A 23,570-nucleotide genomic window follows, 5' to 3' on the forward strand; every position below is an offset into this window, starting at 1 on the left:
AGTTAGCCACACGCAGTACGGCTTATTATTCTTTATTAGTAAAAAAATAAAACGGTTTGCGGAGCTCACGCTTGAACGCCGCAGGCAGGGCCGGGCGGCCCCGGGTCGGGTCGGGTCGGGTCGGGTCCCGGCCTCCGCGGGGCTCGAACCCGCCGCCGCCGCCGCCGCCGCCGCCGCCGCCGCGGGCTCCGCGAGGGAGGACGCTCGCCCTGCGTTCGGAGTCGCGATCCGAGCCCGGTCCGGCCCCGTGCGAGCGATCCACCTGGCTTAAGGGGCGTGAAAATTTAAGAAAAAAAAAAAAAAAGAAAGAAAGAAAGAAAGAAAGAAAGAAAGAAAGAAAGAAAGAAAGAAAGAAAAAGATGCAAGGAAAGAAAGAGGCAGCCGCGACCCCGCCGGGTGCGGAGCGGACCCCGCGCGATCCCGGGCGGCGCTCGGCTGCCCCCCGCCCCGCGTGCACGCCCGGCCCGGTGGCTCGGCCGCGGCACTGAGCGCTCGGGCGCCGGGGGCTGGGGCCGGGCCGCGCCTGCAGCCCGCGCGCACCGGGTCGGCCGGGCGGCTCCGCGGACGCGGCGTCCCCTGGGGCAGCGCAGGGCAGGGCGCGGGCTCCGCGGCTCCCCGCGCCCCGCGCCCCACGTCCCGCCCGGGCCCCGTAGCCCGGCAGCCCCGCAGCCCCGCAGCCCCGCAGGCCGCGCAGGCCGGACGCACAGGCCTCGCGGGAACGCGCCTCCGTCCGCCCCGCCCCCCGCCCTCCGGCCCGCCCCGCCCTCGCGCGCGCCCCTCCCCGCGCCCGCCTCGCCTCGCCTCCCCGACCATCTCCTCGCGCTCCCGGCCCGGCACGCGCGCTGCGCCCGCCGCCCCGCCGCCCCGCCGTCCCCGTCCCCGTCCCCGCCGCCACCGCCGCCGCCGCCGCCGCCGCCGCCGCGGCCGGGCGTTCCTCCGCCGCGCCTGGCTTCCAGCTTCGGGCCGGAACCGGAAGTGTGGGGGGCGGGGCCGGCGGAGGCCAGGGGACCGAAAACGCGGCCGAGCCCGGAGCCCGGAGCCGGAGCCAGAGCCTGGACCAGAACTTGGCCGCCGCTTGCGCCGCCGCCTGCACCGCCGTCCCCGCCGCCGTCCCCGCCGCCGCCGCGCCGTCCCCGCCGCCCGGGCCGCCACGGCCGCCAGCCCGGCCGCCAGCGGTCCGCGGACTTTGGGTGTCCGGGTTGAAGGTCGGTCCGGACGTCGGACCCGGCTCGGCTCCCGGACTGTCCGGGCGGCTCGGGCGCCCCGCCGCCGCCGCCGCCGCCGCCGCCGCCGCCTCGGCGCCTCCGCCTGGCGTTTTGTTCCGAGAGCCCCGACAGGCGAGCGGCGCTGACAGTGATTTTGACAGTGATTTAAACCCGCTTTTGTTGTTGTTGCCTTTTCGTTGTTTGGTTTTGTGTGTTGTGCGTGTGTGTGGCGGTTTTCTCCCCCCACCCCTTCCCCGTGGTGCATTTTTCCTTTTCTTTTTTTTTTAAATATATATTATTATTGTGCTCTTTTATTTTTTCCTTTTTTTTTCTTAACCCCGTGAACCTTTTTTATTTTTTATTTTTTTTTTCTTTTTGGTCGGGGGCTTCCGAATATGTTTTATGACGGTTGATTTCACACCAGGAGGTTTGTCTCCGAGGAAGACCCAGGGAACTGGCTATCTAGCGAGAACTTGCTGCGGATTCCCCGGCGCCTCGGGAAAATGGGAGCTGCTGCGAAGTTGGCGTTCGCCGTGTTTCTTATCTCCTGCTCTTCAGGTAGGCGCGTGGAGCGAGCGCGGCGGGGCTGCGGCGGCTGCGGCGGCGGCGGCGGCGGCGGCGGCGGCGGCCTGGGGAGCTCTCCACACACACACACACACGGACACACGCGCGCACACACGCGCGCACACCCGCCCCCCGGCGACCCCGCGCGACCCCCACCTCAGCTCTGACCGTGCCCCGGAAATCTCTGTCAGCGTCTCCCGCTCGGAGCCGGGCCGGCGGGCTGAGGAGACGGACGGCTCGGCCGTGCGAGTGGGAAAGTCACGCTCTGTGGCCCTCGCCCTGGGTGACAGCGCTGCCTGGGGCGGGGGGGGGGGAGGGGGGCGGTTAAGCCACAAGCGGCACAAGTGACAGCCGGGGCCGCGGGTTCGAGCCCCGAAAGGCGCCCCGCGGAGCGGCGTGTCGCGTGGCCTGCCTCCCCCCGGAGCGGCGCGTTTTGTTCTGGGTTTGATTGTCTCGTAACCAGCGCTTCCGCGGTGGCCGTCACGACGGACGTCCAGCCGGCTGTCGCCCGCCCGCCCGTTCGCGGGTTCGCCCGCTCGCTGCGGACCGCGAGAAACAATGCGGCGCGGCGGCGGTGTCATCGGGGTTCCCCCCACCCCCCTCGCCCGCCCGCCCGCCCGCCCGCCCGCGGGCCTGCCTGCCTGCCTCACGGTCTCCTCAACTTCGGCGTCCAGCCGCGTTAAAAATAGTTGTAGCTGCTGTGGCCCGGGTGTTAACAATACCGCGGCGCGGCGCGGAGCGGAGCGGAGCGCGGCCGGGCGCTGGCGGAGCGCTGGCCCTCCACCACCATTTCTGCGTGCTCTCGGCTGGCACAGATTCCGCTCACCTACGGGAGACTTCTCTTAACGCGCGGTGTATCGAGGCATTGTTTTCGGTCCATAGAGCAGCCATTTGAGATGGTTCGCGCTTGTCAGAGACGTTGCGGTCCTGGCGTAGGTTGTGGCCCGAGGCTTGGAGGGGACGACCTGGTCCCTCCTGCATCCGACGTTGTGATTTTTGCTTGGACGTTGTACGCCTTTGCAACCAGTGGTTGGGGAAACTAGTCTTTTGTGTTTGGGGTTCTGTAAACGAACGCAGCCCAGCTCCAAGGTGTGCACACGTACGAAGCAGGAGAGTTAGTTTGATGGATGGAACACTTTGAAGTCGCAGTGGATCTGGTGATCATAGAATTCAATATTCGGTTACCAGGTTGTGGGAGAGAATTATTGGAGGCGGGGGGGGGGGGACGGAGGGGACGAATTGACAGGTTTCACGGCCACGTCTTTATCTCGTTTGCTACAGGGAAAGTAGAGGGTGTTAGTCTTTTCTTTGTGTACCTCTGTGCTGTGTGTGTGTGTGTGTGTGTGTCCGTCCATCCTCCCAACCCCCTCTTCTAATAGAATCCTTTGTAACGTATAGAATTTTGCTGAATGGCACATTTCCTTGTGGTTAATAAATGGATAAAGTCTAGTCTTATGTCTGTAGTGGTATTGATCAGTTCCGGGTGGGCTAAATGTGTTGTGAAATGGCGATCATTGCCAGAGATTAACCAAAAGAATCATGTCTGTTTAAATGGAAGAAGGAACATGCTTAAGGCAGGCTGACAGTTCTTTTTGTGCAGGGTTTGGGGAGGAAGATAAACAATGGTGTCTCCGAAATGAATGAGTACCTTGATAACATTAAACCTCTCGCTTTTGTGACATGACTTAACTATGCAGTTTTTATTTTCCCGTAGTACTCTCTCTCTCCTGGTTCCTGTATGTTCTGGTTGGTGAACTCCTCTTGTTCAAATCCCTTTCTCTGATCTCCTGCCCTTGAGGAGGAGGGGCATCATGGCCACTGACCAAGGAATTGTGGACATTATTCCCTCCCAAACCCACCTGAGTCACAATAATTGGTGAAGGGGGTTATTCTTAAGCAGTCTCAAGGTATTACTTCTGGAAAAGCAGGCTGTCGCTTACAGATCTTACAGCCTCCTCTGCTTGGTTTAGAAGTAAAAAGAATTGAGCGTTAGTTTCTTGTAGGATTATTTTCAGTGGGCCAGGAGGTTAATAGCTAAAATTCTGAAATACAGTAATTTTCTTGCTTACAGAGCATATAGATATGTATAGCACATAGAATTACATAAAACTGGTGCTGAATATTGTTGCATAGTTTTTTTTTTCCCGAATAATTCCTAGTTGAACTAAAATATAATTCTGTTGAAGATAATTGAAATCATCTTAAAGACTTTAATCCATATTTATGTATGAAGATTTTTAGTACTTAAAATATCTGATTTTTTAAAAGGCTTTTGTTATGAATCAAATGCACTCTAAAAGATTATTATGTTTCCTTTCCTAATTGATTTTCCTAGGTAATATGTAATCTGGCATGCTGGAAGCATGAGGATGGCTATTTTTATAAGAATTAAAAAATTTCTCAAGTTGTCATTTTTTTTTTGTTTCTGGATATTTAATTTTTTTAAGCAAATGAAAAATAGTAATAAAGAGCTGTTGTATATCAGATTTTTAGGATGGATGCTTACTTTTTTTTTTTTTTTTTTTTTTAGTATTTTGCAGACTTTGATTTTTCAGTTTCCATCCCATGGCATAGTATATAGGAGACTGATTTTGCAGACTATTCCTGTAGGATATGGCCAAGTATGTAATTTCTTAATGTAATTCCAGGGGAAACATTTTTGAGTTTTGTTCTATTCCTCAGATGCCTTCAGATTCCTTTTGTATTTGCATTTTTTTCCATTCTTTTTATCCTTCCTCAGATTCTGTTTCAAAACACAAATCGATTTATTGGATTTGTTTGTTTGTTTTTAAAGCAGTGTGGCTAATTTGTGTCTTTCTTCACCATTTGTTAAACTATGAGTTTAATACTTGTTCTAGCACTTAGGTCTCTCCTATCTAGAATGATGCAGCTATTGTGGTGTTTGAGTTGCACTGACTAAGTTGAGGAATTTGGGTTTCTGTGGGAACTGGAGCAGCCTGGTCCATATATTTGATGAAATAAGAAATGGAAATAAAGTAATTACGTGCATTTCTTTTACCTCAGATAGGTAGGCAGTGCCGGGTGTGTGCGCGCCCATGCCCATGTGTGTTTCTGTGAGTGAGTCTATGTGCCTTTGGAGGGGGAATTGGCAGCACTGTGGATCTTCTGGGACTCAGCTGAACTTTGGCTAACAAGTGATGGATGTGACACGCTTTGTTTCCTACACTCAGAATCTCTTAAGTGTAGTCTGTGATCAGATTCAGATACCATCTACTGGAACATCAAAACCAGAAGAGGAACAAGACAAACTCCCTCCTCCACCAATTCACTTTGAATTTTTTTCTATTTATAAGCTAGTAGTTCTCAGGTTGGGTGTCTTTTGCTACCTACCCCTGCACTTCTCCTCCAGGGGACATTTGAAGACATTTTTGGTTATCACAACTATGGGGGAGGGTGTGCTACTAGCATCTAGCGGGGAAAGGGCAGGGATGCTGCTCATCATCCCGCGGTGCACAGGACAGCCTTGCACAGTGAAGAGTTACCTGGCTCAAAATGTCAGTAATGTTGAGGTTGAGAAGCTCTGTTTTCAAAAGTATTAGTATATTAGCAAAAGGGTCCTGCTTCCTACTCCCACAGTCAGTCATCCAAATTTTGCAGGTACATGCATATTGATCTTTAGGTGACTTTTTGTTGAGAGCTTTCATCTTTTCGTTATCTTTTAAAACTAGAATGATTATATTAGACTATAGCTGTATGCATTATTTCACCTTATTATACTTTAATAAAATATTTTGCTGATTTATGAATAAACTCTCCAAAACCATTGCTTTGCTATGATGGAGAGCCCATGAAGACTGGTATATTCATGAATAGGATGAATGATTGGTCAAGGTATCAAGTTTAATTATATTTGCATCTGATCCAGTAGACTCCTTGCTGTGATAATTACCTTTAAGGATATTTCCTTTTATCTTACTGAAATTTTACTGTCTGGACTGTGTGGTGGCAGCGGATTGTGTGTTAGAGAAAGAGAGAGAAAGAAAGAGAGAAAGAGAAAGTGAGATCAACAGTGAGGGTGCCAGAAAGTTTTATAAGTTTCCTATGGAAGAACTATGTATGTTATATGTCCCTGAAAGGTTTCGAAGTATAAATTTAGGTCTTTTTTTTTTTTTTAAGGATATTTCTTCTTCTCCTTCTTCTTTTCCTTCTTCTTCTTCTTTCTTTTAGCTGCCTTTAATTTGAAGAAACTTTTAAAGTGGTTTCTTAATTACATAATTTTCTGGAGAATCATTGGCTGGGTTTTGATTATTAGACTCATTCAGGCTATGCTAATTAATATTCTATGATCTATCACAGACCCTTGTCCTTTTTAAGGTTAAAATTTGACCATAACTAATAAGTGCTTACTTGTTTTGAACTCTGGTTTTAAGGAAGTGAACCCAGCCAGGATAAGAATTAAAGTGAAAAGAATTAAATTATTAGACTCATTCAGGCTATGCTAATTAATATTCTATAATCTATCACAGACCCTTGTCCTTTTTAAGGTTAAAATTTGACAATAACTAATAAGTGCTTACTTGTTTTGAACTCTGGTTTTAAGGAAGTGAACCCAGCCAGGATAAAGAATTAAAGTGAAAAGGTATAAGTAGCACTACAGCATTGAAAGGAAAAATTCTGAAATCACTCCCACAAAAAGTATGCAAATAAGCCTTATACTATCTTTGTAACACACCTCTCATACATGCGTATCTCTGGTACTACTGACATTTTCACCTTTTGGATTCACCGTTTTGTGTGAAGTAAAGCACAACTAAATCAAACGAGAATTTAATAATCTCTATTCCTTTAGATTCTAAAACTGTTTTGTTGCTTTTTTACTTTTGTGAGTAGTGTACTCTTATTTCTCATCTTTGGGGGTCTCAAAAAATCTGTGATTTAAATTTCCTCTTTTCATGCTCTCTTATGTTGCTACTTGTCTTGGTTCCTCTTAGGTAGCAGTGTTTGAGATTAGGGTCACTAGTACTCTTTCACTTTTTAGTCCATATTGTATAACTCATAATTTCTTCCATTCCTTTTCATTATGCTTCCCTTTCCACTCTATGCCTTTTTTGTTTATTCTCTTTAACCCCCTCTGTTCCTTCTGTACTTCCTTATACTGTAGGCAGCTTGTTTATGGAACCCACTTGTTGCTTAGCATCAGGGTGGCTCAAGGGACTCACACATGGTTTAAATGAAAACAGATTCAGTTTAGAATGTTTGAGAATTGACCAGATAGTTTTTTTCTACTGTTCTTTCATTTGTTGGCTTCTGGAATACCACACACACACACACACACACTTTTGGAATCAAATAGCTTCAACTGTAGATTGCTCTTACTCCTCCCTCCCCCATAACCTTTTTTTGAGGAGGGGGCAGAGAGAGAGGAGAGAATCTTATGTGGGACCTGATGCAGGGCTCAAGCTCATGACCCTAGGTCATGACCTGAGCTGAAATCAAGAATCTGACACTTAGCTGACTGAACCACCCAGGTACCCCACTCTTACTCCCTCTTAAATGTTCTGGTTTTAACTCTTCTCTGCTTTCAAAAAGTCTATCTTTTGTTATTATTCATTCATCACCTTTGTTTAAGCCACGGTTTGACCAGACCAGAGAATATATTTATTGCTGGGACCACATCAGACTTCCTCGGTGGTAGATTTAATTTTGTTAGGTTATAATAGTCATGTCTAGACAGAACATTGATTTCAAATTGACTATTGAACATGAAAGTTCCAGGAATAGTATATAGGGGAAGGAGAAGGAAAAAGTCAAGAAGGTAAGAAAACTACTGTAGATAGCAATTGACTTTCTGTCATTCTCCACTGGGTTTCTGCTAGTCACTTTCTTTCCTATATCCAAATGCATCTAGTAGTCACATTTGGTTTAATGAAGGGTCTAAAGAAAATGTGTATTTCCCCGAGTTTTGAGTTTTTTTTAAACTGTTAGAATGGTGGGTTTAAAGGAAGAAGTTTGGAGGTTCTTATGGATACTGGACAAGAATGTGGTCACGGTGGTCAGTAGACTTTGGTTCCAGTGCCAGCACTGCCACTGTGTAGCACATCTATCATTTTTCTTGCCTGAATTATGGTAATACTTTTCTAGCCAAGACTAGGTCCCTGTAACTACTTCCTCTTCCAGTCTGTCCACATATAACTTCCAGATTGACTTCATTAAAAAATAAATCTAAATATGTCACTCCTGCTTAAAACATTTCACTGAGTCACCTTTAGCATAAAATCTAAAGTCTTAGAATGGTATGTACTTAGAATGGTGTTTTATCATTTGGTTCCTGCTTGTGTTCTCTAACCTCTTGGTATAGTGACTAAGAGGATAGGCTCTGGAGTTAGGCTTCCCTGGTTTACATCCTGGCTTCACAATTTAACTTTGGGCACATCACTTCATCTTTTGTACTTCAGTTTTATCATCTACAAAATGGGGATATTAATAGTGACCACCTCAGAGAGTGATTTGAAGGTTAAATATCACATAAATAGGGCAGCCCCTTGGGATCCCTGGGTGGCTCAGCGGTTTGGCACTTGCCTTCGGCCCAGGGCATGATCCTGGAGACCCCGGATCGAGTCCTGCGTCGGGCTCCCCGCATGGAGCCTGCTTCTCCTTCTGCCTGTGTCTCTGCCCCCCTCTCTCCTCTCTCTCTCTGATAAATAAATAACTAAAAATCTTAAAAAAAAAAAATAGGGCAGCCCCGGTGGCCCAGCGGTTTAGCGCCGCCTTCATCCTGGGGTGTGATCCTGGAGAACCGGGATGGAGTCCCGCGTCAGGCTGCATGGGGCCTGCTTCTCCCTCTACCTGTGTCTCTGCCTCTCTCTCTCTCTCTCTCTCTCTCTGAGAGAGTAAATGAGTAAATAAATAAAATCTTAAAAAAAATCACAAATACTTGGTATTCTGCTATGTCTCCTCCTTATATTCCAGCTATACAACTTGGCTTACAGTTTTTTGAATGTGTCATCCTTTATTGTGTATCAGTACAGTATCTTTGTATATTTTATTTCTTCTCCTTTACCTGGCCAGCTCTTTGTTTTTAAGACTGAGTAGTATCACTTGTTTAGAAACAATTTTTCTGCCACCCAACCCAGATTGAGTTAGTTGCTATTTTTCTAAATGACCTTGATTCCACTAATTACTGCAAATGTTTATTTACCTTTATACATGTTAGACTGTGAGCTCTTTGGAGACATCTTCTCTATATGCAGATTTAATCCTAGAACCTGGCACATAATGGGTGCAGAGGAAATGTTCAGTGAATGAATGAAGTGAAATTTTTTCATTTCTGGGCCTGGGTTTTCCTTTTATATGTATTAAAGCAATAAAGTTGGATTAGATTATTTCTGAATGTTTTTCCTTTTCTAAAAGCTTTATGATTCTATAATCTTAAGGTTAGAGTTTAATAGTGACATTTTATTAAGAAAAAAAAGATTTTGCTGGCTGTTTTTTGGGTATCCTTAAATTCTCTTCATTTTTTAAAAATGCTTTTTCTCATCCTTAGACTAATAAATCTTTTAATATAATTTGAATTGTGCAGATTTAGAAGGCATTTTAGAGACCTTTAAGTTCTGTAGCTTTCAGCTCTTTTGACCATAGCCCACAGTAAGAGATAGACATTACATCATTACTCAGTTTCCATATACATAAATATGTATATATGTCAGGAATAGAAGTTTTGTGAACTCTGTGTGTGAGACTTTTATTTATTTTTATATTCTGTTCACTAAAATATTTTTTATTGTGATCCATTAATTAATTCAGTGATGAACTTATGGGTTCTCAACTCCTAAGAAATAGCGACTCAGTTCAACAATCCCTTATTCTCTCTACTCAGTACTCTGAGAAGGAAGCTGCAGTGTAAACATGTGGAATGAAAAATACATATACTGAAAAATGTGCTCATTATTTAACTTACAGTAGAGAATGAGTACTTAGGTATAGAATATAACGAAAAGTGGTCCCAAGAGAGAGCATGGCCCTGACTGAGCTCTTTTCTCTTTTGGATTCACTGGATAAATTAGGTATACACAAAAGTGCTAAAACAGAATTAGATTGTAATTTTGAAGGGTTCATATATACATATTTTTTTTAAATTTAGGAAAGGCTTTCTGGAGGACATAGATCCTAGTAATAGGGAGAAAATGTCTTGGAAGGTGTTTGAGAGGGATGTTCATCTTAATATGAAGGAAAAGGCACAAAATAGGATCAGGAACACAGAGGGCATTTACCGGTAAACTTGACCATGGATGGAAGGCAAATTGAGATGAGGGAATTTTGACTAAATCTGAGGAGATTTATGTGATGAGAGGATGTTTATAATTTCTTGAAAAAGTAAAATAACCTCATTTGAGGGGGTTAAATCAGAGCAACAGTAATTGAAACTAAGAGAGATAGGAGTGTATGAGATAGCTCTTGATGGATGTCCCAAATATATATATGTGGAATATAGGATAGAGCAATTTGAAGATTAAAGTAGGATGCTGGTGCTACTAACTAAATTGGTAAAGAAATAAAAAACCAGAAGAAAATAGGAAGCATTTTCATAACTAAAGAAATTCTACAGACAGATATGGATTTAGATAATAAGGATGAGTGAAAATACCCACATGATTTGGAAAAATAAGAGTACATAGAAAATATGAGCACATGTAATATTCTTTTATGGGGGCAGAGATACCACACAATGGATATGTCTTTATTGTGAAGTTAAAGAATTCTAAGCACTTATGGCTTGGTATGTTGTTTGTGTTTAATAGATTATAGTAATTGCAGTTATTGCTCATACTGGCCATCCAGATTATATTCTTTGAGATCTACATAAGGCATTTTCCTCATAGTAAATTATACTCTTGCATAGAAGTAGATTTAGAAACTTTTTTGACTTGGTGTATGTTATTCATGCCTGAATCCTAAACTTTTTTAATACCATTCTTTTGGACTAGATACAAGCACTTTTTTCTTTGGTTGACTATTTTCTTAATAGCTATAGTCACATTGGGAATCATTGTATTCTCTAATTTGCTGAAGAAAATAAATGTAAAGCGATAATTATTAGAAGTTCCCACTAGGGAGTGGTTGCTTTTTAAAAGCTTTGAAAAATGAACCATCTTTACATATTGTAATAAAAGTAAGCCTATCCATATATAAAACTTTGAGAGAGGAGTTTTCCTACTTATGATTACTAACTTTACAATATATATTTAATAGAAATGAAACCTTTATTGGAAAAAATCTGTTAGTCTTCATATCCTTATGATTATACATGATCTTCACATTTTTATGATTATAGATGATAAATCAAGCTACTTCCAAAGCATTATTTTAGGAGGAGGGGTCATGGGTAAATTATGATATCTTGGCAAGTTTCTAAAACTCTTAGATTAATTTTTTTAAATTTGTAAACCAAGATGTATTTAATGAAGTAATAGGCCATATAACACAGTCGCACAGTAGATACCACACACACATATTAGTTTGTAAACTATCTTTAAGTCTTATTATTTTAAGAATGTAGTGTGTAAAACATTTAAAAATATAGATTCAGTTCTTGGAATGTATTTTAAAATTTTCTAGTAAATTACTTACGAGTTAATATAAACTAAATTCTGACTAAATTATTTAGCCAAAGAAAATATCAATAGAGTGCCAAAAAGGAGCCAAGAAATATTTAGAACATTCAGATAAGTTTTTTTTTTTACAAAGTATTCTTCAAGATCTCATTGTTGTAGCATACATTGAAAGGAAACATTTGAATAAATTTTCATTTCTATTTATTGGAATTTAAGATATACTTATAATTTTACTTAAAACGTAAGTGCTGCAAGATTTTTCATATAAAAGTAAAGTCTTGAAAGATTCTCAAGCCTGTTTTGGGGGGACAGCTACAAGCTTTGAAAACAATCAAGTTTTGAGATCAGTGTTTTGGATATGATATAATAATATCTTGGGCTAAAACTTGAATTTCATTCAGATTCTTACTTTGCTTACTCTTCTTGACCTTAGCCATCACTAAGAACTCATTTTACTCATCTTTAAATTAAAAAGGGTAAAATAACTATTTTTTTATTAACAAATGTTGAACTGCATTGCTAGACACTGCAATGTGCTTGGGATGCAGCAGTGAAGAAGACAGATATGATTATGTGCTTATGGAGCTTACAGTCTTAAAGTATCCAAGTGAATAAAATAATTATAGATCATCATATGAGTTCTGACAGAAGCAAACAGGGTACTCACAGGATAGCTATTCACTTCACATCACGTACCACAAATCTCCAGTTATTTAGTTTATCTACCCATTTATTATCTACACTTTCCACTACTGGAGTGTAAGCTCTAAGAGGGGTGTGTCACCTTTGTCATGATACACTCAGGGGTTAGCACAGTGTCTGGCAAAGGAGAAGCTCAGTAAATGTTTGCCTGCCTGAAGAAGTGAGTGTAGGCTTGAGACTGGAGAGATAGACAGGGACCAGACCATGTAGGGGCTTTGATCTAATGTGGGAAGGAGTTAGAATAAAATCCAAAGGGTAGTGGTAAAGCAAAGAGTTTTAAGGAGGAGCTAGATCTGGGTTATGTGGTGATATCACTTGGGCAGCTCTCTGGACAATAAATTAGGGGAATCTAAGAGTGAAGAGGTGAGAGTAGGAGGCTGTTCCCATCAACCTGAACTAGAGACTCTCCCAAGACCCCTTCTAGCTTTGAACATTCTCCATACTCTAAAGCTTGCCTGCAATTAACTAGTCTTCCTCTCAGATTTTCTTTTTTTTTTCCTCTCAGATTTTCTTAGTCACCCCATTTTTTCCTACCTATTATTTCTTTAAAGAAAAATGGATAGGGGGATCCCTGGGTGGCGCAGCGGTTTGGCGCCTGCCTTTGGCCCAGGGCGCGATCCTGGAGACCCGGGATCAAATCCCACGTCGGGCTCCCGGTGCATGGAGCCTGCTTCTCCCTCTGCCTGTGTCTCTGCCTCTCTCTCTCTCATTCTATGTGACTATCATAAATAAATTAAGAAAATTTAAAAAAAAATTAAAAAAAAATGGATAGGCTTATTGTGCACCTGAAAACTTTCTACAACATCAAAAAAAAAAAAAAACCAAAATCTAAAAAGAGAGATAATAAAATGTAGATTGGAGTTTATTGAATTTTTGTGGCAATTTCCTATATTTAGATTTTGTGCATTTGCTAATTTATATTCTTGTTTACTAAGCAGTCCTATTTCCCAGTGAAACTTTGACTTTACTCCTTTTCATATGTCTATTTTTTCACAAGATCATCTCTTTATTGCTTTAAACATGTAATATATTGTATTGTTGGTATGGTTGAAGATTCATAAGTAGAAAAAGCATATATTGTGTCTTAATTCTTAGGAATTTGATATCTTTACAGGTTATCAAGGTCTTAAAGGCTGAAAGGATAAATAGTTAATACTATGGGTTCTTATTTTTACTCAGGGCTATGGCCTCTAACTCTAAGTAGTCAGCTTGAATATTTTTATATGTGAAAGATTTCAAGCCTTTATTGTTGGTAGGAGGGGGAGGTGGTGCTTGGCACAGGGAAATCAACTCTATATTGGCAGAAGTTCAGCAGCATCATCTCTGACTAGGAAAAACTATATTATTACACAGAGAGAAAACCAGAAGAGACGTTAAACTTTACTGAATTTAAAAATGTAATGGTGGCTGCCTCTTTTCATTTGGTTTCTCTCATTATGGAAGCAGGTAAAGCTAACTTAAGCCACCTATTGTAAAGAAGGGTAGTTTCACCCTGAAAACCCATCTTATTTGTTATTACCTAAAATAAAGTAGCTCTAGAAGTATAACTGGTTTGCTAGTTTTTGTCTTAATTGGTACTGGAGTTTCATACTGCATTACTTGTGAATAGAATTTGCTAATTGTTTTTATTTAAGCTTAGACTTCAAATTACTTGTGCAAGTACATTTTAAAATGATATGGGGGAGAAATGAAAAGTCTAAGTTAAAAGAGAATGATACGTAATGAATAAGGGCAGTTATGAGAGATTAGCTTATACAGATGGGCAGGGTAATAGTAAAGCAGTTTGATTAGTAGGCATTCAGAGGTAGGGAAAAAAAAGAAAACCTTACTTTGTGACTGGGAAAATGATTACATAGCTACTGATCATCTTTTTATTTGGTGTAAATGTTACATGACATGTCTTACCAACTGACCTTTTTTTGTTCTCTTCCATAGACATACATAAACCTGGTTTGGGTGTTGAATTAGGAAATTCATTGCTAATTGTTTGTTAAAATGTAAATAGAGATTGCCTATTCGCCAAGAGAACTAGAAATAATAAAAATGATTAAATTAGAAGGCTTTAACTGCTGAGAGGGTCAAACAGAATGTCAGGTACTGTTTTTTTCTAGTAACTACCTCTATCAGAATGATTTTTATGAGATACAAGTCTACTCAAGCTGATCCTCACTTTAGAAAGATGGAGTAAAATTAAAAGATCAGGGTAAGAGAAGAGGAATGTTGGTTATACTTTTTTTATTTTTGAATCAGTAGAAGAGTGGTTTTGATCTTTTATCCACAGATTTTATCTTTCACTATTGTAGCTGGAAAATAATAGCCCTACACCAAGAGTTGTAATTCCTATTTAGCAACATATATTTAGCAACGTATATTTAGCAGCTTTGATTAAACAGTATTTTTAAATTAATATCTGATCTTGTTTCTGTGATAGGGAAAGATATCAGCTCACTAAGCCAGGGAGTAGAAAAAAAATCATAAGAGCCTAGTCTGTTACAGACTGTAGAATTTTCTACCATTGGAACCTGTTGTAGACTAGTAAGGTCTAGTTAATAGAAATAAAAGCTAATCTTACTGGTACAAATGTAGCTGTTGGTTAGAAAGAATGATTTTCTCAAAAACAAATGAATAGCAGTAGGAAGGTTCTTCATCTCAAATTCAGTGAAAGTAATTAATTATGCAGTTCTTGGAGTGGTTTAGTAGAAAGAACAGACATTCTGTAGGGAGAAAACTTGGGTGTTGGGCCTTTTTTTTTTTTTTTTTTAAAAAAAAAAAAACCGTGGTGTGATATACCATTTGAACTTGGGAAAATTCTGTAAATTTCTTCATCTGTAAAATGGAGTTTATAATACCTACCTCACAGAAGTACAGTGAGGATCAGAGACTGCATACATAAACTCAAGCACACTTACATATACATTTGCAACTTTTTAAACTTCGAAATATTATTTCAGATATTTATATTAATGCAATGATTTTTTTTGAGAACATTAGAATGCTAGGTTCAAGTGAACTGTAATAGTTCTAATTTAGATTTTGTGATTTTGCGTCAGTAGATATTTATCTTTACAGTGTGAGTAAAGGAGTTAATAAACTGAATATACAGTAAAATATTAGAGGAATGTCTAGTTTTTATAGTGACCTTAAACGCATCGCTTAATATGGTCATCTCCAGTCTCCTCTTTTGCCATATTGGCCCTCTGATGGTTCTTACAACAAACCAAATGCTCTTTATTTTACCGAGCTTTTGCTTTCACTTGCCTTCCATGAATTCTTGGGAGGGGAGAGCCATATCTCTGACTTATTCATTGTAGTTTCCCCAGCGTCTGACACATAAAAGGTGTTTAACCAGTATTTGTGAATGTAGGTTGAAAGCTTTCAAATACTAAAGAGTTCACAAAGTTTTTTTTTTTTTTTTTTTGTAAAGGGCTAGATAGTAAATATTTTAGGCAGTCTTTTTTGCAACTATCAGCTTTGCCAGTTTTTTTTTTCTTTTTTTCCCAGCTTTGCCAGTTTTAAATTTTATTTTTTATTTTTATTTTTTTTAATTTTTATTTATGATAGTCACACAGAGAGAGAGAGAGAGGCAGAGACACAGGCAGAGGGAGAAGCAGGCCCCATGCACCAGGAGCCCGACGTGGGATTCGATCCCAGGTCTCCAGGATCGTGCCCTGGGCCAAAGGCAGGCGCCAAACCGCTGCGCCACCCAGGGATCCCAGCTTTGCCAGTTTTAACACAAAATCATTTGTGTTAAATCACAATGAATCAATGAATCAGTGTGACTGTGTTCTAATAAAACTTTATTTATAGATACTGAAATTTGAATTTCGTGTAATTTTCATGTGTCATAAAATATTCTTTTGAATTTTTTTCAGCCATTTAAAAACATACAAGCTATTCCAGCCCCTAACGTAGAACATGGTATAAATAACACCCCTCCCTCCAAGAAGTATTTTGTGTTTTAAAAACTTTTTTTGGAACCTAGAAAGAATTTTCTTATAGGATCATTGTTATATAAGTTGGGTAAGTCCCCAGACTAATCTACAAGCCTTTTTCTTTTTTTTTTTTTTTTTACCTTCAGTGTTCTTTATTCCAGCAGTACAGCTTTGCCCCCCAGCAATAACACTATCTCTGAGAGAATGGATACGGTATTCTTTCTTGGACCAGAAGAAAGACATATTCTCAACACCTATCAAAATTTCCTTCTTCTGGGATCCCTCTTTTTCTGTCTGCTGGGCTTTGGATCTTGGGAAATATCTGGATCCCTGGGGCTCCAGTAGGGTGATAGGGTGACAGGACTAAAAAGAGAGTTATGTGATTAGGGAGGGAGGGCATGGAGGTAAAGAGGTTGTAGGGGGTGCAGAGAAAAGAAAGAAAATAGAAGAGTGATTGTAGCATTTTGTGAAGTTCAGGTATGTGTGTGATTTTATGTATATATGTGTGGATCACAATGAAAAATGTAGGTCTTACAGTGGTTTGTGGTCAGAAAGTTTGAAAGCCTGTACTAAGGGCTTGAGATACTGATCCTGACATCTTTTTCCCCCCTCTTATTATATATAAGACCCAAATGAAAAAATTGGAAGGAAGTCTTTATTGCTTGCTACAGTGTTTTGGGTACCAAGTTACTTTATGAAGTAGTTATCCGTTTTATAGATAAAAAGACAGGGTCTTAAACTAATAAGCTTCACCAGTGAGATTCATATGAACACTTACCTTATTTTAGAATATGCACTTCTTTGTTATAACACGTTTTTACTGTAGGGAAAGAAGCTGTGTATGACTTCTATTGTGTTTCAGAGTACAAAAAAACATTTCATTTTTTTAAAAGATTTTATTTATTTATTCACGAGAGACACAGAGAGGCAGAGATACAGCCAGGGGAAAAGCCGGCTCCGTGTAGGGAGCCCGATGTGGAGGACCCAGGGTCACGCCCTGAGCTGAAGGCAGATGCACAACCACTGAGCCACCCTGGTGTCCCACAAAAAAAAAATGTTTTAATTGTTGGCAACTCATCAAATTTCTTGAGACAAGGCACCGGCTTAAGTATTAAGACAGGGCTACTGGAAGAAAATGATTAGGAACTATGTGAAGAATGACATGATGTGTAAGAAAGGAAGAGGCTCTGTCATTTTGCCTTTACTTTTTCTTCTTCCCTGTCTGTACAGCGAGCCTTGCTCCTTCATACCTCACCACCAGTGTGGGCTCTTAACTCATACCAGAAACAACAAGGGCTTGAGGATGAAGTTTAGTGAGGAAGAGTAATATAATCTTGTCTTTAGTTGAAAGGAGAACAAGGAGGGAAACCCAAGTAGCAGGGCCACCTGGCCACCTGAATGGGTTGGCTATTCCCAGGTGGCTATTTATAAGTGGGTATAGGTAAAACAAGGACTGCTGTTAATTATGTTACCGGCAGAAGTTTTGGCATTGGAGACTAGTAGCTTTGATATGCTAATTGAAAATAGTTCTTTTCTAGTTATTAAGGAGAATCTTCTCTTAAGCAATACTGAGTCCAGATTTAGTTACCCATTTTAAGTACTTAAAAATTATATTAAGTGTCTAAGACATCTCTGTTTCTCTTATATATTAGCAAGTATGGTGCAAACTAATTTATGCTAATTCTGATCTCTGACTTGATTTGGAATTGTCTTGGGAGGAAAAAGATTGATAGGAAGGCTATTGTTATTGTTCTTAACTAGAAAAGTAATGAAACCATAGTAGACAGAGAGATATACCTGGTTAATTGAATGGAAAGATGACAAACCCTTATAAAGTATGTTAATTTTTCTCAGGCTGAGTTGGGAGTCTTGGTTTTACAATGGGAATTACTATTTTATATGGAATTAGTTTCAACTGGTAATATCTGAAGACTCGGACTTAATATTTTTAGCCCTCTTGGTTACCCCTATGCTACTGCTTACCATATTCTGTATTAGAATTCCTTGTAATATGTCCATCTCTATTGGCTGACCTTGAGTTTAGATTCTTTCAGTGTAGTTCCTAGTGTTCAAGAGCACTGGAGCCAGAGTACCTGGTTTTGTATCTTGGCTCCATTATTTTCTGGCTCTCTGATCAAGTTGTTTTTCTCATCTGGAAAAGGGAGATAATATAAAGTATAGATGAATTAATATATATAAAGTGCTTTAAATGATATCTGGCATGTAGTAAGTGTTCTAACTAACTCAGAGACATTAGTTGAAAGATAAGACTGGAAGAAAATATTTGCAATATTTGATAATATCTGATGGGGGACTATTGTCCAAAATAAACAACTCTTAGAACTCATAAGGAAAAAAAAAACAGATTTAAAAATGGACAAAAAAATTAAAAAAAAATAAAAATGGACCAAAGACCTTAACAGACACCTCACCAAAGAAGATAAACAGATGGTAAAGAAGCTATGAAATGGTGCCCTTACATCATAAGTCATCAGGCAAATACAAATTAAAATGAGACAATACTGTACACCTATTAGGGCAAAATCTGGAACACTGACACCAGCAAATGCTGGTAAGTATGTAGAGCACTATGAACTCATATAATTGGGAGTGCAAAATGGCACAGCTACTTTGGAAAGATAATTTGGTGGTTTCTAACATACTCTTACCTTAGGATTCGGCAGTCATGGCACTTGATATTTACCCAAAGGAATTAAAAACTTAAGTCCGAACAAAAACTTATACACGAATGTTTACAGCTTTGTTCCTAAGTGCCAACATTTGGAAGAACCAAGATGTCCTTTAGTAGGTGAATGTATACATAAACTGTGGTACATCTAAACAATGGAATATTATTCAGCACTAAAAAGAAATGAGCCATCAAGTCATGAAAAGAAGAAAAAAGAAGCTTAAATGCATGCTACTAAGTGAAAGAGGCCAACTGAAAAATTCTTAAGAAAAAAATCACTGATTGTCAGGGGTGGAAGGGATAAATAGGCAAAGCACAGAGGATTTTTGGGGTGGTGAAAATACCCTGTATGATAGTCTAATGATGGATATGTGTCATTATACATTTGTCCTAACCCATAGAATATGCAACACCAAGAGTGAACTCTAAGATAAATGAGGGGCTTTGGGTGATTCTGATGTGTCAAGGTTCATCCTTGGTAACAAATGTAGCATTCTAGTGAGTTATGTTGATAATGCCGGAAGTTATGCATGTGTGGGGTCAGAGGGTATATGAGAAATCCCTGTACTTTCCTCTCATTTTGTTGTGAACCTAAAACCGTTGGTTTTTAAGTCTCAAAAAAAAAAAGTTGCTGCTAATTGTTTTTGTCTAGCACAGTGTCTAGCTTGAACTATTCATTGAACATGAATGAGTACAGTGTAGTGAATCTAAAACTGAGGGAATCCCAGTATATTTAGTGAGAAACTATACTTCTGCAGATGGCCATGCTCTTCAGGATACAATAGTGTTTGTTTTATTTATATTAGTTATATATTTATTAGATTGGTTTAAATTTGTTAGACTGTCTAAATTCTAGAACATTGGTTTTCAGGGAAGAGTACTAACATTTTCAATTATGTAATTTGATGGTATTTTATATAGCATGGGGGGATCTTTTCAGAAAACTATAAAATAGAATGGAGTACTGTGGCATTCAATAGTATATCCTCAAAGGGGAGCATCTCAAAATCTTTCTAAAATGAGATGAAGACAAAAGGGAAGTGAGTGTGGTAGGAGAAATAAGTGAAAGTTCCAAAAGTGAATCTTACTTGGTTTTTTCAGTATTTGAATATCACTATTTCTGGGAAGGTAACTTCTATTTATTAATGCCTTACAGTTTTCTGACTGATTTCATGTATGTTCCTATTTGATCCCATTTGAACCTGTTTGAGGTATGTTTCCTATTTTATGTTTTAGTTTAAGTCAGACTCTGAGATAACAGAATTTGCTTGAATTCACTAAGCAGTGGAGCTAGCGCTTTTATTAAAACCCCATTTTTAAGTTCAGTGTTTTTTTGGTAAAAGAATGCTTACTCACTTTTTTCTCATCCTCCTCTGCCATTTCCCATTCTCAGTGGGGGGAATCTTTACAGTCATTAATAGAGGTAGTTCTGTAAATCATCCTTGTACTACTTTGAGAAGTCCATGCTTGGTGGGGAAGTAGGGTGCTGGAAGTAGCAGTACAGCAGTAAGAAACACCAAAGTGAGCCGAAAGTCCAGGGCAGAAGGTTGTTTTGCTTCTGCTTGATAGTAACCACAAATCCATGTGTGTTAATTGTTGCTGCAGGTAAATCCTGTCTTTGATTGCTTTTCTCAGTCACTTTTGCTTTTGATGAAGAATGATTAAATTTTTTTTCTTAATGGGTCATTATCAGGTGAGCCCCATTTACACTGAGCCACGATTTTACATTATTACATTCTTTGGTCAAATTGGAACTGGCAAGCTATGTCACAGCTTGGTCATTATGTAAAACGATAATGTTATTAATGATTAACATTTGTTAAAGCTGCCATTATTAATAGCCACCACTTATTGTATGCCCTGGGCTAAGTGCTTTTAAGTTTCAGTGATAATGTGGGTGACTCACCTTATAAGATAGATATTATTCCCATTTTATAGATGAAGAACCTGAGACTCAGTGACTTGCCTAAGGCTACATAACTGAAGTTGCAGAGCCAGGGTATGTTACCTTGGTATGCAGGGCTTAAATCTGTTCTTTCTATTGAATCAAATATTTTGAAATGTGTATTAAAATAGACGTTAACCAATTCCAGGACAGTGTGATTTTCTTTGAACCTGTTCTACCAAGGTTCCTGCCCCATGTTCCCACCATGACAGTAGCTGCTGTTGCTGTTACTCCTTAAAAACTTACGATGTAGTAAACAATGCTGAGTTATCAGAATGAGTTTTTGATGGTCTGTCGTAGTTCCTGGAGCTGATAAAGTAGAGCTTTCTCCACTTCTTAAGTAAAAGTCCACAACTGTTTAAAGACTAAGAAACAGAAGTTGTTCCTTTTGGCTATACAATGAGCCAGAATCAGAACTAGGTCAGAATTCATTTGCGCTGATCACTACTTGAGTAATTAATGAATGAAAGGATCAAAGCAAATGCATCTTTTAAAAATGATTATACTTTGATTCAGAGAGGATGAATTAATTGAAATTTGCTTCTGTAGAAGAAAACAAACCCAGATTCTTTTTGACTGGTATTTGGAAAATAATTTAATGGTAGTAGCAGTTAATTGCTCACTTGGTGCCTGTTACCTATGCTGGGTGAGTGAGAAAGAACATATTAGATAAGTATGAATGATTCTGGCATTTGGATTTGTGGTTCCCTTGCCCACATTCATATTAAGACAGATTGATAAGATAAAACACATACTTTGTTTTGCAAAATCCAAGGACTTAATTTTTCTGTTACTGTAACTTTTAAATTATACGTTAGCTTGCAGAAAACTGAGTGATGATGAAGAGAATAGGAAGAAAAGGAAATCCGTTATTTATTCTGTGTTTCTTAGATTAGAAGAATGAATAAAATATGACAAATGAGTAGTAGAAGCTAATAAACCCATAGGGATTTGGTTTAAATTTAAGCGACTGAATTTATAGAAAAATGAACATTGTCATATTCTTTATCTGCTTTGCTATAATTGAAATCAGCCAACATTTAAAGGGTACCTGCTGTGTGCTTCTTAGTATGCCAGTTACTATGGAGGTTGTAAAAGGAATATGAAGTCTTTGTTTCTTCACTTTGGAATGATAAACTTTATATTTCAAAACATAATACACATTTTGAAACTTAAATTCAAATACAAAGGCAGTTGACATGATTACTAAAAAAAATGGTGTTATACACTAAGGGACATTTCTCTCTCTCTCTCTCTCTCTCTCTCTCTCTCTGGAGGTTTTAGTTATCTTTTAGGACTTTAGTAAGTAAGGGATGCCTTTCAGATTCTCCTTGGTCTAATCTTTTTGAGGTCTTCTTGGCGTTGTTTCTTCCTAAATTTAGTGCCTCCAAAATAAAAGCACCATGAGGATAAGGATTATGACCTTCTTGTTTATCACTGCGTTTCTAGTGTCCAATGTTCAGTATTTTTTGAGTGAAATCATGTGTAAAGGTCCCCCTTTTTCCTCTCACTAAGTTCTTGAAAGGTTTTTGTCCTACTTTGGCTTCACATCTGTACCTTTTGTTTTCTCCTTAACCCATTGTCATCCTGAAGTAAGTGAAATAATTTCCTTAAAGATTAATGATTTCCTAATTGCCTAATCTAAAGGATTCTTATCTATATTTGGTTACTACTTGACTTTCCTAAAACTTTGGTGCTATTATCTACCTGTTCCTGAAATTCTTTAATAAATTCCTTTATTCTTCCAGTTTTCCTGACCATAGCCCCCTCACTACCTCAACACTCAATACTCAGTCTGCCCATCCTTTTAGTTTTGTGTTTCTCAAGAGTTAAATCCTTATGGAATTCTTAATCTACACATCTTTCCCTGCTAAAGTAATCCCACTTATCATTTTTAACTAAATGTAGTTGTCCAGAATGTAGTTTAACTAAATGTAGTTTAACTAAATGTAGTTTAACTAAATGTAGTTGTCCAGAATTATATCTCTCACTCTGATCTCCTTGAGCTCCAGATTTACTTATTAGTCATCCAGTAAACATTAAGTATATGTCAGAACTGTGAATATGGGGATGAATGATTACACGGTCCCTAGAGGACTCACAATTTTGTTGAGGAAGCATTAGTAAAATAGCAATTATGCAGCACATTGTATGTATATTAGAGTGCCTGGGACTTCAGAAGAAGGTGGCCCAAATTCAGTTTGCGGGGAGTCACGTAGTATTTTCCTTCAATGATGCTTACAGTGTTTTTGAAGGATGATTAGGAGTTCACCAGGGGAGCAGAGTGGGAGAAATATTTTATGTTGTCTTTGTCGAGTCTGTTGGGTGTGCTTCCTGGTCTTGAGACATCCCATTATGGAAGCCTCCAAAGTCTGAGAACATACAGCCTCAGGGCAGAGAGTGAGCATCTTTTAGTGGAGCCAGAGTCCCGGCCTCTAAAATGGTATCAGGCACTAAATCTAGAGGGAGAGAAGAGACTGTAAATGGAGAGTTAATAACAAAGTTCATTACTACTCAGTCAAAAACTGTGTATTAAAGGAATGACTTAGATTAAGGCTCCAGAAGTAACATGTATTAGATTTGTCCTTTTCTGTGTTACCTGTTGTTCATTGTAGTAATGGTTTTGATAAAGGACTACTTCTCAGGCTTTAGTATACATATAAATCACTTGGAGATAAGGTTAAAAAAGCAGATTTTTGATTCACTTTGTTGGGAGTGGAGCCTGAGATTCTACATTTCTAACAAATTCCTAGTGAATCTATGCAGTCTGTCCCTGTACTTGGAGTCAGAAGGGACTAAAAGAACCAAGAATGACCAGAGACATGCAGAAGAAACAACTTATACGTGGACATAGATATTTATTACATGTTTGAGGTACTAGAGTTAGTTCATGAGACCTAGATCATGAGACATGGGACATGAAGCACAGTGATGGACTCAGTGATGAGTCTGCAGAGGTGG

At 39.8% G+C, this 23,570-nt stretch overlaps 1 protein-coding gene across 1 annotated transcript in view; it reads left to right on the plus strand.

The window, feature by feature from the left end:
• The first annotated feature begins 1,514 nt into the window (after window positions 1–1,514).
• Window positions 1,515–23,570, plus strand: part of LOC129495412 (activin receptor type-2A) — an 82,316-nt gene continuing 60,260 nt past the window's right edge. Inside the window, exon 1 of the mRNA XM_055302896.1 lies at window positions 1,515–1,763. Within this exon, the coding sequence (XP_055158871.1) occupies window positions 1,709–1,763 (55 nt within the window). The 5' untranslated portion in view covers window positions 1,515–1,708. The remainder of the gene's footprint in view (window positions 1,764–23,570) is intronic.

The sequence above is a fragment of the Nyctereutes procyonoides genome, unplaced genomic scaffold, assembly GCF_905146905.1.
Source record: "Nyctereutes procyonoides isolate TBG_1078 unplaced genomic scaffold, NYPRO_anot_genome, whole genome shotgun sequence".
Taxonomy (NCBI): Eukaryota; Metazoa; Chordata; class Mammalia; order Carnivora; family Canidae; genus Nyctereutes; species Nyctereutes procyonoides.